The sequence below is a fragment of the Setaria italica genome, chromosome IX, assembly GCF_000263155.2.
Source record: "Setaria italica strain Yugu1 chromosome IX, Setaria_italica_v2.0, whole genome shotgun sequence".
In the NCBI taxonomy this organism is placed as follows: Eukaryota; Viridiplantae; Streptophyta; class Magnoliopsida; order Poales; family Poaceae; genus Setaria; species Setaria italica.
In genome coordinates this window covers 40,433,174-40,446,339 of record NC_028458.1, presented here as the reverse complement: position 1 = coordinate 40,446,339, position 13,166 = coordinate 40,433,174, and the positions used below count along the sequence as shown (strand labels likewise).

The following is a 13,166-nucleotide window of genomic DNA, read 5'->3' as shown; positions in this document are numbered from 1 at the left end:
AGCTGATCTGATTTGCATCGACCGGCCATGGAAAGCCTTAACCTGTTCGTGGTGTATCATGTGTGCGATCATCGGTCCCTTAGATTTGAAGGATCGTCCAGAAATTGTGGCCCCAAAATGATGGCATTTGGCATTGAGCTGGAGTGACGACGCTGTTCATAGCAGGAAACCATCAATCGAGGCGGGAACGATTCATGCAGGTACGGCGCAGCGCCATGTGATGGCTCGTAAAGTGCAGTGGCGGTTGGATCCAGTAAGGAGGCGTAACCAAAAAAACTTTTCTTCCTTCAGAGAGTGGCAAGGCAGAATGCGGTTTGTGTTAGGTTAAATCATGCAAAGAAAAGGTGCGGATCAAGGATTAGCTGGTGGCAGGGTTGGGTTGTTGCCTTGTTGGTTTCAAGAACACCGTATACTTGTGTTATTAACCACCGCGCTGTCACAGAGTAGACAGTCGTACATGAGAGGAGATCTCAATTCTCAACTGGTACCAAAACATTTCGCTATTACCATCACAGTGTCCCATACTGTGTCACTGTCACCCTGCCTCGCGTAGCCTCCATTCATCTGCAGTGCTCGCGCTCGTAGCTATCTGACTCCCGAGGGGACAGATCCCTGGCGAGCTTGAATTCCTGCGGGTGATTGCATTTTCAGATTAGTCAATATCAGACCCCAAAACTGTGAAAGCTAAAACTGATGTCGCAATTGGCGTACGTCTCGCTGTATCTGGTCGTCTTCGAGCATATGAACCACATGTGCCATGGTGGGTCTCTGGCTGCCCTCCGGGTCGACGCACCGGAGCGCGGCAAGGATCGCCCGCTTCAGGGCCTTGGACGGCGGCGGCTCCGGCAGCCTGGGGTCCAGCACCTCCTCCACCCTCCGCTCGGCGACCATGTGCTTCAGCCACTCCACCAGGTTCACCTGAACAGAGAGCAGCAATTTCGCGTTGCCACAGAGCAGCCCATAGCGAAGAATTGCAGGAGTGGCAGCTGGTAGCACACCTCATCGGCTGGTCTTGTGTAGTCCACCGGAGTCCGGCCGGTTATGACCTCCATGACCAGCACTCCGAAGCTGTAAACGTCGCTCCTCTCGGTCAGCATTCCGGTTTTCGCGTACTCCGGTGCCACATACCTGCAACGCAGCAAATGTTGTAGCCAATGTTGAACTTGAACAACGGCCGTCCCTGCAAAAACAGAGGAAATCGACACTCACCCGAACGTTCCCATGACCCGCGTGTTTACGTAGGATCTCTCAGAACAGAGAACCTTGGCGAGCCCGAAATCCGACACCTTGGCGTTCCACTGCTGGTCGAGAAGAATGTTGCTGGATTTGATGTCGCGGTGAACTATCTTGGGCTCCAGCCCTTCGTGAAGGTAGGCCAACCTGCATCCCCCAGAAAGTGCACACGAGCGTCGGCATGATTCAGTTTTCGACAGGTGTGACAATGTGGTACAGACACTGTTGCTTTCAGGCGCAACTTACAACTTTCTTAATCATGGCCATTAAGAGCATTACTAGTGTACTGTGTCAACTGTCAACAAAGTTTTAATGTTTTCTGGTAATCTTAATTTCAGTCCGGACATTAGACAGGCAAGCTAGTATGGATAAATAAAGAAAATAAAAGCGTTACCCTTTGGCCGTTCCAAGGAGTATGCGCATCCTGATGTCCCAGGTCAGTGGACTGATTTCACTGTCATCGTGGTGCAGCCACTTATCCAGATTACTGTTCTCCATGTACTGGTAAACAAGCATCCTGATGAAGTGGCCACAGCAATGACTTGGGTCAAAATACTGTCAATGAAATTCAGGATGTACACTGAATGGTATTTGCACTGTACCTGCATGCTCCTTCGCTGCAGTAGCCGAGCAAACTGACCAGATTCTTGTGCCGGACACGCCCGATCGTCTGAACCTCCATCCTGAAATCTTTCTCTGCTTGGCCCCTGATGAAACATTCAAAAATAAGTGATTGGTAAGGCAGCGTCTGTCAGTAGACACGATTTGAACTCTTTTTGGTCCCAGGAGGAGGAGCAATTTACTACTCCTTACCCAAAATTCAAATGTAACAACTACCTATGTTCACGCGCCCAGCTAACTCAAAAGAGCATATGGTTAATGAGATTTTCTTTTCTAAAATTCGAAATGATAGATTTTTTCAGTATGAGATCCAGTAAATAGAGAATCGGTGACAGAAGCCCAGCAACTGAACGACTCCAGAAAGTTTTGCGTGTAAAATCTGTTCACGCTTCGAATCTAACCGCAAATCCAAACGGACAAATCCGGAAGCGGAGGAACCAAGTTTACCGGTTGTTGTGGAGGTTTTTGACGGCGACGGCGGTGCCGTCCCGGAGCACGCCCCTGTACACGACACCGTAGCAACCCTCCCCCATCACGTTCGCGGCGGCGAGCCCGCCCGTGGCCTCCTCCATCTCCCGGTGCGTGTACCGCCGGCCCCACCCGCGCCGCGCCGCCTCGGGAACCTCCGCGTCGCTGCCGCCGCCGCTGTCGGTGCTTCCGCCATCGCCGCTTCTGCTCGTCGCCGACTCGCCGCTCGTCCTCGCGAAATGCTCCGCCAGGATCAGCGGCGCCTTCTGCTCCGCCTTGATGACCTCGATCGGCGGCTCGAACGGCGGCGGGCGCCACCGGGCGGAGGCCTCCTCGACGTCCTTGGCCGGCGGCATTGCCACCGCCTCATGATGCGCGTGCACGCGGTGCCTGAGTGACCTGCTGGCGCCGGGGCGGTGCGCGCTCGGGGCGAGGCGAGGGGGGCGATGCCGGCGGCAGCGGCGGCACAGGCAGAAGACGAGGCAGAGCAGGGCGAGGGCGGCCGCCGCGGCGCCGGCGGCGACGAGGACCCAGGCGCGGAGGCCGAGGACGGGGGTGCGCTGCGAGAGCCAGGCGTTCGGGACGCCGACGCCCAGCACGGACGTCGTCGTGGCGCCCTGCTGCTTGTGCTGCGGGTGGAGATGGTGGCGCGGAGCGGGAGGGGGACGGGGGTGGCGGTGCGGGGAGCCGCTCGCCACGGGCCGCGCGGTGGGCGGGGGTGGCGTCCTCGGCGGAGCAGTCATGGCTGCGCGCCGACGCTGAGCCGTGGAAGCTCTCAGTTTTGGTTCGGTTGCCTATTTAATTAGGGTTTTTTTTCTAGCTGATGAAGGGACTAGTGTTCTGCGGTGTTGCTGTGTGGTGGATGTGCCTTTTCTTTTACCAAATTAGCCGTTTAGGTCTCCCTGAAACTATATTTCAAAATTGATGACACGAGAAAACCGGTGCTTATTGAGAAATAAATACGGAGTACTCCATCCAAATTTCCATCCAAATTGTACTTTTATTATACATTTATTAGATAGATACGATGTTTAGATATATAGACTCCGTTTGGCAGCTCGAAACGTTTCAGATTCTAGCAAGAAACACTTGAATCACTGCCAAATGGGTAAAGGGGTGAAACGTTTCACCGGTGAATCACTTGAATCGATTCTTCTTGGGGTTTTTTTTTTTTTTTTTTTTTTTTGCCTAGGCACCTGAAACGGCCTCAGGGTAGTTTCGTTGGATTCTGTTTACCTCCACACTGCACTAGCAATTGTATTTTTTTGTTAATCCTTTTTTAAGTGCAACAAGTTAAAAATGGGTTACACTAGCACCATTCTTCACTCACAAAAAGGTTTCAACATTTTTCAGTGAACCTATCTATTTTTTAATTTTTTTTATGTAAAATAGCGTGTTACCTACCTTTTCAGAATCTGAATGTAGCCAAATAATTTCACAAAATGATTCTGATTCATCAGAAAAATGTTTCCAAAAAGAATGTCAATCTGAAACATTTCTACGAGAATCTGGAACCCTACCAAACACATCCATAGTAAAACTATTCCCTCCCATTAATCCACTAATCAAGGAGGTCATCCTTCAAACATGGCATAAGGTTTGGTGTTTCGAAGGGCGTAGCATCTTGAACCAATGTCACCGTCCCGACAGAACATACCAACATGTAGATGATCGACGGCCATCGGTTCTTCAGAACCAAGAGCACAGTTCTCGTGATTGGAAAAAAAATCCATTTTACTTTCTTCATCGATACACTTTATCTGTTTAATCTCCTAAACAAAATTAAATTTCACTTTACTCCGCCACCGAATTATTTAATTGGTCCAATCTAACTCTAATTAGATTTCTTTTTTTTTTATTTCTTCACGTACAAGTTTAATTTCAAAATTGGTTAGTTGATTTATAATATAATGTCCTATGTTAGAAAAATATAATACATATTTTTCATAATTACCATGCATTTTTATATCTAAGATCAAATTTATATTAAATATTCCTAAGCTATGAAATAACCATGAAAAATTCTTTAGTACAAGTTTTAATGTAGCTCACAAAAATTGAACTTATACATGGATAAATGAAAAAGAAAAAACTCATTAGAGTGGATTGGGCCAGCTGGAATAGTTCAGGAAAGTGAATAGATTATGGGAGTAAAATGATCTTTTTTCCTTCATGGTTCGGGAGACCATGTCGCTGCAAGTTTCTCCGAGGTCTAGCAACGCTCGTAAATGGCGAGCTAGGAAAAAAAAATGCATTAGGGTAAAAGTCCTTGGGACGCACCAAGAAATTTCCCTCGGTAACATTAGGTTTTTCGGTAACAGCTCATCTTTCCAAATTCCAATTAGTACAGGCGCGTTTCAGGTGATGATTGCAGTTTGATCGCCTGAGTTGGTACGGCCAAACCGATGCTAAATTTCTGTTGAACTCCACGAGCGGCACACATCTTACTGCGAACCGTGCGGGTTGCGTCCGGCACAACACTAAACACGAGAGAGACGACAAACTTTGCTTGGACGAAAGCATGGAAAGAGATTCGGTTTTGAGAGAAAGGAAATTCAATATCGCAAGGAGATTAGATAAAAAAAAAGTCTGGTTTAATCAGTTTGGTTCGGTTTAGGTGCAGCTAGTGCGCCTCTGCCAGGCGAGAGGGTGCGATGTTGGTGATGCGTGAGCTGATCGAACCGTCGGCGCTGCGAGTTCGCTCGGTCGGTGCTGTAATGCCGATCGAGGGGAGCTGTTAGTGATCTCCAGCACTGGAGTGTGCTTTACTTTAGGGTACCACGACACTCGAACTGTCCCGGTGAAACGAGCACAGCTCCCTCGGTGGGCTTGTTAACAGTGCGGTCTGTTTTTCTGCTCCAGATATGGTTGTTGCATTGCATCCCTCGTTCTTGTCTGTATAAAAGAAAGGAGAAGAGAGAGAAGATTTGGCTAGATACGATCACTGGGCATTTCCTTAACAGTGTTTCGCAGAACAAGAAACAGTGACCGACAATAACAAATACGGAGTAGTATAACGCATTTCCTACTGACCCATATTGGACTCAAAATGGTAGGTTTCACGATGAGGTTGTTGGGTAGTAGATTACGACTCGAAATTGGACTTCCAATTCGAAACATCACCACTTAGCTCGAAGTCGATGCTTCGATCTAGGAAATTGCAACATTCGGCTCAACAGTCGATCTTCATGGAGGAGCCGCGGGGTCACGACGTGCAAATTGAGCGCGTCGCCGGCCGTATTACGGACCGTTGCTCTGGCCGTCGTGGCAAGAGAGACAGTGGAGAGATTGGCCGGGTGGCTGGTTGTCTGCAGTGTCCGCGCGTTACTGTGCGATGCTGCCGCCTGTCGCCGACTCGCCGTCGCTCCAAGCCTCCAACTGCGCCGACGCTACCCTGATTGCAAGCGCGCTGAGCTCCTGGCGTTATGGCTTGTTGCTGGCTTGCTGTAGCGCCAGCGGGCTGATTGGTTGTCATGTTCTCAACTCTGTTTTTTCACAGCGTTTAACCTGTGTTTGGGCTATTCATAATTGAGTGGATCAATGGAGCCGTGGACCGTGGTATAGATGAACAAGCGCAAGGTCCAGAGCGACTACAGCTAGATGAAGACGAAGAAACAAACTGCACCTCCTCACACTGCGTGCAGCAAAGAGCCACGGGCTAAAGCCCTGCCGTCAGAGCTCAAACCAGTTCAGACTTCAGAGTTCAGACATCAAAAGCGCAACGTAAAACGCGAGTAGTAGGAAGACCAAGCCAAGCCAAACCTCTCTCTCCCTTTACCAATTGCCAAAAACTTCACGAGTTGTTTCAAGACTCACTTCCCTGCCTGCTAAGGAATTGTTTGGATAAACTCATTCCCTCCCGATACATGCAACATGTGGATTAAAGCAGAAAATGAACTAATTTCCACCTCAATCGCTCCCGATACATATGAATTGGAGAGGGTTATTGTGTTTCCAACCGAGCCCTGGATGAATTTCCTCGGATTTTCTTTCAGTTCAGAAAATTCTGCCAGCTCTAATCCGTACAAGCTTTAGAGGCACCTATTCGTTTCGTTAGGCAAAAGATTCAATGCTCCGAGGTACTGAAAACTTGACTGACCGAAAACGAAACGGACTTTCTGACAAACTTGTTAGGTCTGATCTAAAATAGACCCAGGCAACAGTACTGCTTCTCTAGACCTCTACTAGTTAACTTTGGACAGGCACGGTGAGGTAGCAAAATGTCCTCTGTGATTAGAGTAGATCAATTGATTTGGCAACGGTACCAAAGGGATACGGTCATGCTTCAAAGCGAACAGCTGTTGAGCTTTTTGCTGGTGCACTCGTTAATGACTGACGACTGAGCGCTACTTGGTTTGCTCCAATGAATGAAGCTTGGAAATTAATCTGACACTACTCTTTGTCAAGTTGGAAATGGAAGTCGCCACTTAATAGTGCCCTGCTTCTTCTTCCACTTCGGGAACGTGGACCGGGGGAGTCTCAAGTCTAGAGTCCAGGTCTCCATTTCGTCGCAATTTTTTTTTGTTGTCATGACCAACTCGCAAGGTGGACTGGAAAGTTCATCAGCTGCAAGTCAAGCAGTGGCAAGCGTAGACGAGCTAGGATTTGGGTTGCCAATTCAATTCCTGCCCTGCAGTTAAAGAGACCAAAGTGTTTGTTACAGTTACACGATCATTTCTCAGAAGTCACGGCTGTATGCGCAGCCCATGATGCAGAAAAGAAACCAAGAGAGAAGAGAAATTCTTCCGTTGAATTCACAAAGATTTTCCATAACTTGTACAGAAAACATGTAATTCAGGAAATATCGCATCAAATTCCCGTGCTTCAAGCAGGCGCGTCGTGTGGACTCGTATGCTGACGAGTAGCCATCAAAATACAGTCGTTCAAAAGAAAAGGCAATAAAAATACAGTATAAAACCTAGGACAGCCCAAGTCATTCTCGGTCAACGCTATTCCCCTTTTTTTTAAAAAAACTACTCTCTATTCCCCTTTGCCTTCCCATTTCTTCGTCTTCCCCTCTTCACCCCCAAAACCCGCATCGCGAACCGACGATCCCACCACACGAGCAGAGCGGAGCAACCATGGCGGCGCCTCCGCCGCACCCGTTCGTGTACATCGACGCGGCGGCGCTCCACTCGCTTCTCCCGTTCCCGTCCCTGATCCCGCACCTCCGCGCGGGCCTCGCCCACCCCGAGCTCTCCGCCGGCATCCAGTGCCCGCAGCGCGTCTCGTTCCCGGTCCCCACCGCGCCGTCCGCCGCGCTCCTCCTCATGCCCTCCTGGTGCGCGCACCCCTCGCTCCCGTACCTCGCGCTCAAGGCCGTCACCTCCTTCCCCTCCAACTCCCCGCGCCTCCCCTCCGTGCACGCCGCCGTCTCCCTCTTCAGCTCCGCCACGGGGGCCCCGCTCGCCTCCATCGAGGGCTCCGCGCTCACGCTCCTCCGCACCGCCGCCGTCTCCGCGCTCGCCGCCTCCCTCCTCGCCTCCCCGTCCCGCCCGCCCTCGGTCCTCGCACTCGCGGGCGCCGGCGCGCTCGCACCCTACCTCGCGGAGGCCCACATCTCCGCCCTCCCGTCCATCTCCCGCGTCCTCGTCTGGAACCGCACCAGGTCCAAGTCCGCGGCGCTCGTCGCCAGGCTCCGGGACGCGCACCCGGGGCTCGCCGTCGAGGAGGCGGGCGGCATGGACGAGGCGGTGGCCGCGGCGGACATCGTGAGCTGCGCGACGGGGTCGCGGGAGCCGATCGTGCGCGGGGAGCTGCTGCGCCCCGGCGCGCACCTGGACCTGGTGGGGTCGTTCACGCCGGAGATGCGGGAGTGCGACGACGAGGCGCTGCGCCGGGGGAGGGTGTTCATCGACTTCGAGGCCGCCATGGAGGAGGCCGGGGAGCTGGTGGGCGCGGTCCAGCGCGGCGTGTTGCGGAGGAGCGATGTGGCCGGGACTCTCGCGGAGCTGGCCGCCGGGACCGTCGACGGGAGGCGTAGCGACGACGAGATCACCGTGTTCAAGTCCGTCGGCACCGCCGTGGTCGATCTCTTGGCCGCGCAGCTGGCCTACGAGACTCACATTGCTACAACCAAGAACGCTTGAGTTCGAGCTGTATTGAGATGATGGGATGCTTGCCTGCTTGTATCCGAAGAGTCATGGAGATAGTGTACAAATAAACTGATCAGATGAATGCTTATGCATTTTGATCAACTGATCATCATCGTGACACTTGCCGCATTCACTTAGTAATGGGTATCAATAAGAATGCATCCTACCTCAGTGTGTTTCTTTATGCTCAATCAGAATTTGATGCTTGTTGCGAAAGAGTAGATAGAATGTGAACTGAAGCGTCCGTAGTTAACTGGAATTCAGTCTATCAAAGACCGTTTTCTTTCCACGCCAGGACACTCTTAATTTTCGAAGACTTGCTGCACATTTGAGAACTCTGGATTGAAGGCAGGGAGCAATGCACTGCAGACCTTGTGACGGAGATCAGCAAAACCCAGCGCTTCCATAATCCTTTCTTTCCTATTCTTTAGCCTTGCAATGTCCTTCTCCCATATATGGTTGGCTGCTCAAAAGAAAGATATGCCTACTCCAGATACCATAGCTAGGCATTTCCTTAACAATGTCATATTTTTAAAACGAATGGAGCAGATTTCACAATGATATTGTTGTGGCGTGGCGGGCTTAGCTTTTCGGGGGCTTTCGCTAGGCTAGAGAGATTATACTAAGGAAGGCAGCCATACAAGTGGCGTCAAATTGGTGCTTTATGTTTCAAGAGGAATTGCCTTTTTAAATTCCCCCCCCCCCCCCCCCCCCCCCCCAAAATAGTGCTGGATGTCTTGGTAGAGTTAGAGTTAGATCAGATGTGTTCTGAATAGCTGGCCTTAAGCATGACCACAAAGAGAAGTTATTCACTCGCCATATTATGCGCAAACAATACTGAGGTCAGCTCAAGCTATTCCCCATGAAAGTAATGAGGATTGTGCAGGGTTCAGTGAGGGCTCTCTTATTTCTGGTGCTCATCATATAATGAGGCAGACGTGCGCCTTTGGTACTTCATTCGGTTAGTGATCTGCACATTCAACTTTAGCAGTGCCATGTTCAAGATTTCATCCTCAGAATCGAAGAAATTGTTGTTTCCACATCCCTCTGCTTGGGGACAAGCAGGTTCTTGCGGGCCATGTACTGAGCAGAAGAGAAAAGAGACTGAAGCTGTCAAGCCGGGCCTGGGCTGCTGGAGTATGACAGGTGGCCACTAATGATAAGAGAAAAGAGGAGCAGTGGTGTGCAAATCGGACAGAAAACAAGAAGAAATTCAGATGCAGAAGAGGGCATCTTTTCGAGTTATCGAGGTCCAAATTCAAATTTTATCCTGGAATTACTCACGTCTTGGCTTGGATCTCATGGGTGGTTACACCGTCTTTGTCGCCGTCGACGGCCGCGACAAGCCTGTCCCGAAGCCGGTCAAGGCCTCAAGGGTGAAGCTTGTCCCGCATGCGCTGAACTTTCGCGGGGAAAAAAAAAAGAATGAATGGAAACGGACAAAAAATTGCCTTAAAAAGACTGTGGCTGCTGGGATTCGAGCCCAGGTCTCCACGGCCACAACGTGGAATTCTCACCACTAAACTACAGCCACAATGGTTGTACAAGTTTGATAGGAAATTGTTAAATTCAAGAATACAGGCATAGATCAACGGCAAAATGAGAGGGAGACGGGATGACGGGAAAGAGACGCGTTGCGGGCACTGGATGCCGGCGGAAAGATCGGGATGGAGGTGCGGGATCAGGGGCGGGAAGGGGAGAAGCGAGTGGAGCGGCCGCCGCGTCGATGTGCACGAACGGGTGGGGGGACGGCACCGCCGCGCCATGTTTGCTCAGCCCTGCTTGTGGTTTGCGCGCGGGGTGAGAAGGGTTTGCTACCTTTCTGGTAAAAGTACCAAAAGTGTCTTGTGTCATTGGGCATTCAGACGCACTCCGTATGTCCAACTTGGAAGCATGAGAAGTAGCAGCTAACTGTGTCTAATGTTGCCACTTGCCAAGCCTGCCTATCTAATCTATGGGCATTTGTGTTGGCACGCCTTGGAATTGCTTGGCATAGTAGTCGTTGGCGAATTATTCAGCCAAGAGAGGCCTCAATATCCACTCGACAGCATTCGATATTGGGTGTTGTTGCTGTATGTTTGAAGCCTGCGACTGGTTGTCTGTGAGATAGTATGAAGATTTAAGAGCTTGACCAGCAGAGATGCCAAATGCAGAGCTTGAGCTTCATCATGAAAATGCTTGCTGGGTAGCTGCCTGAATGAGGATCCCTTTCTGCAGAATCTCCGTGGCGTCGTCAGCTTTCCTCGCCCTATATTTATGTTCGTCAGGTGCTATGGTAGCATCAGTACATGCATCTCACTGTAGCCTGAGAGCCGCCTCATTGTAAACATTAATCCACTTAATGGCTGCCACCCTTTTGCTTCAAGTATCTATTTGCTGCCCTGACTCTGCTGATGCTTGCTTAACCTGTACATGAAAGCATATCCATCAAGAACTGAGTTTCAAGAAAAAACAAGCATATGCCGCTATTCTAGATCAAAGGAACTTCGGTAGACAATGGTACAGCAGTAACATAAGAATGATCCTTGGTCCAATTGGTCATCTCATCTCTCTCCTTAGTGCATGGTCGTCGGAGAACATTGCTCTTAAAAGTTTATGTTGTAATGACAATGGAATCTCTACAAATTGATCATAGCCTATGCACATGAACAAGCAGGAGCATCGAGTCTAGCATAATCAAGACAGACTGTAGCGATACAGATTTCTGTATACAGCTCGTGAACCTTTACATGACTGATATGTAATGCATTAACATCAGTGCATTTATTTTTAGTGTCCATCACATATGCCAACATCAACCAGGAAATTTGACAGAAATAAAATGGGAGTATGCATAAATGCTCCAATCTATCAAGACAGCAGTTGTAACAGACTAAATGCTTTCTTTACTGTGCCTAGTTTTGGGTTATAATAGCCCTGGCCAAAGTATCTAGACCTGGATTCCACCAGCATGCAGGGTTGAGAGTTTTAGTAGGAATAAGAAATAGCAGCAGAAAGAGTACATAACTCTAATAAATAGCAAGATTGCAATATTGGCATCCACCATTTGTTTATAAGGAAATAGCAGCAATAGCAACAGAGTCTAGGACTCCAGTAAATAGCAAGATGACAATATTAGCATCCTCCATTTGTTATTAGGTAAACAATGATAACATGTATTAGAAAAAAATGAAAAGATGTAGAATTATTCACAATTATCAGTAAAACTAAGATAATACCGTGGGAATCAGACCAATAGCTTGGGCGATAGCTATCTTCTTTCGGATATAATGCTCAAACAGTTTTGGTCTATCCATCTGGAAATAAAGAAAATGAAATTTCACTTCAGTAAGTATCTTTAAAACAAGCATGAAGACGAAATTATATAAGGTGAAGCACCACCTTTTTAACTGTTTCTGCAATCAACTCACGAGCTTTATGGACCTGATTTTGGCAATAAACATGGATCCGATTTAGGCAATTATATTATTTTAGATAGGTAATAATATGGTCTCCAATAAGCAACTCAGCACTCCAGTAAGGTTTCAGATGTCAATTACATGGATTGTCATTTTGCGAATGTGTTCTTTCTGTATGTGAAGTAAAAGTGCTACTTTTGCAGGGATTTCATCTCGGTTGTTCCCTTTTTTTTAGTGAAGAAACTATGTTGCTTTGAATGATGTTAATTTGCTTTGTACATTTGTTCTAAATTGCTTCTGAGTTTATTGTAATATGCGTTTAGCTCTTAACAAAACTGTTTTATACTGTATATGATCAAAGCATATTCAAGTGGGATCTTGTTTTGAAGCTTTTGTTTAAACTAACAAGATGGTGCAATCAAATTTTGGTTTTGATGCTCGGTTGTGAAGATACTGTTTTTTTAACTTGGGAATCTTTGCTTTTCGTGGGGAATCTTACGTGGTGCAGTTTGCAGTCTCTGCCCGTGAAAAAAAAAACAGCAGCGACAGTTTCTCCTGAGAATAGGAAAGTGAGTGGAAAAAAGGGGTGGCCGTACGACTAGGCTAGTTTACGGCCGGCCGTAAATTAGCCAGGTCCTTTTTTGGTAATGACAAAATAAAATCAAGCGTGTGTCAAGTGAAAGTAGAATTTTTTATTATTCTAGAAAAAAGTTGCAGGAGCAGGGAGCAAAGCACAGCAACCATTGGGGCTCCCGGCCGGCCACAAAATTGCTATGATGGCTCATGCCATCTCGTGATATGATGATTGGAAAGGAAAAACTAATCCCACGGCCATTCAATCCTACGATGGTTGGTCGAATGGAATGGACAAAAATCATGGAAGTGATTACCTAAAGGCTTGCACGGGCACCGCGTTGCCAAACTTGCAGGCAGAGACGTCCAGATGCCGCTGCCGGAACAGATGCAGCCGTCGCCGGTTTGTTGCCAGAGAAAATGGTTCGCACGGATCCCCGTTCCTACAGCCCACGCACCATCGGCGGGATGGTTGGCGATCGAGTTCCGGCGGGAGATGGGGCGTCACCGCTAGGTGATGGAGCGAGAGAGGAGGCGGAGATCGAGCGACGGAGGCGCCGCCCTGGGGAGGATGGCGACCTTGCGGCGCTTGTACCTGGGGCGGCGCTGCCCGGGGTCGGCCCCCGCGCCGGCGGCGGAGGGCGAGGTGGGCTCGGCGTCAGCCTCCGAGTCCGAGGAGAAGAACATCTTGGGGCGCTTGGCAGCGGGTGGGGAGGGTGGCGGGAAGGGCAGCGGCGACAGGCCGTCCCCTGGCCCTGCGAGGAAGAGGGCAGCAAAG

General features: G+C 49.4%; 2 protein-coding genes, 1 long non-coding RNA gene and 1 other non-coding gene across 5 annotated transcripts; 1 reads left to right on the top strand and 3 right to left on the bottom strand.

Moving 5' to 3' along the window:
- Positions 1-387: 387 nt before the first annotated feature.
- On the bottom strand, positions 388-3,142 carry LOC101753382 (probable serine/threonine-protein kinase At1g01540). The gene is made up of 7 exons (XM_004983774.4): positions 2,302-3,142; positions 1,836-1,940; positions 1,628-1,750; positions 1,210-1,380; positions 999-1,128; positions 712-918; positions 388-629 (listed from the first exon to the last, which is right to left on the bottom strand). Exons 1-7 carry the CDS (start codon positions 3,063-3,065, stop codon positions 561-563), a joined length of 1,569 nt encoding a protein of 522 aa, XP_004983831.1. The 5' UTR covers positions 3,066-3,142; the 3' UTR covers positions 388-560.
- A 4,160-nt stretch (positions 3,143-7,302) lies between these two features.
- On the top strand, positions 7,303-8,608 carry LOC101752983 (protein SAR DEFICIENT 4). Its single transcript, XM_004983773.4, has one exon. The coding sequence runs from the start codon at positions 7,404-7,406 to the stop codon at positions 8,409-8,411; it is 1,008 nt and encodes a 335-aa protein (XP_004983830.1). The 5' UTR covers positions 7,303-7,403; the 3' UTR covers positions 8,412-8,608.
- A 1,271-nt stretch (positions 8,609-9,879) lies between these two features.
- TRNAH-GUG lies at positions 9,880-9,951 on the bottom strand. Its single transcript has one exon. It is a non-coding gene; the product is annotated as a tRNA-His (tRNA).
- Positions 9,952-10,217: 266 nt separating this feature from the next.
- On the bottom strand, positions 10,218-13,156 carry LOC101752693. Of its 2 annotated transcripts, XR_002675661.1 has the most exons (4): positions 12,706-13,156; positions 11,799-11,840; positions 11,636-11,713; positions 10,218-10,823 (listed from the first exon to the last, which is right to left on the bottom strand). It is a non-coding gene; the product is annotated as an uncharacterized LOC101752693 (long non-coding RNA). The 2 variants fall into 2 exon arrangements; XR_215921.4 differs by lacking the exon at positions 11,799-11,840.
- Positions 13,157-13,166: the final 10 nt, after the last annotated feature.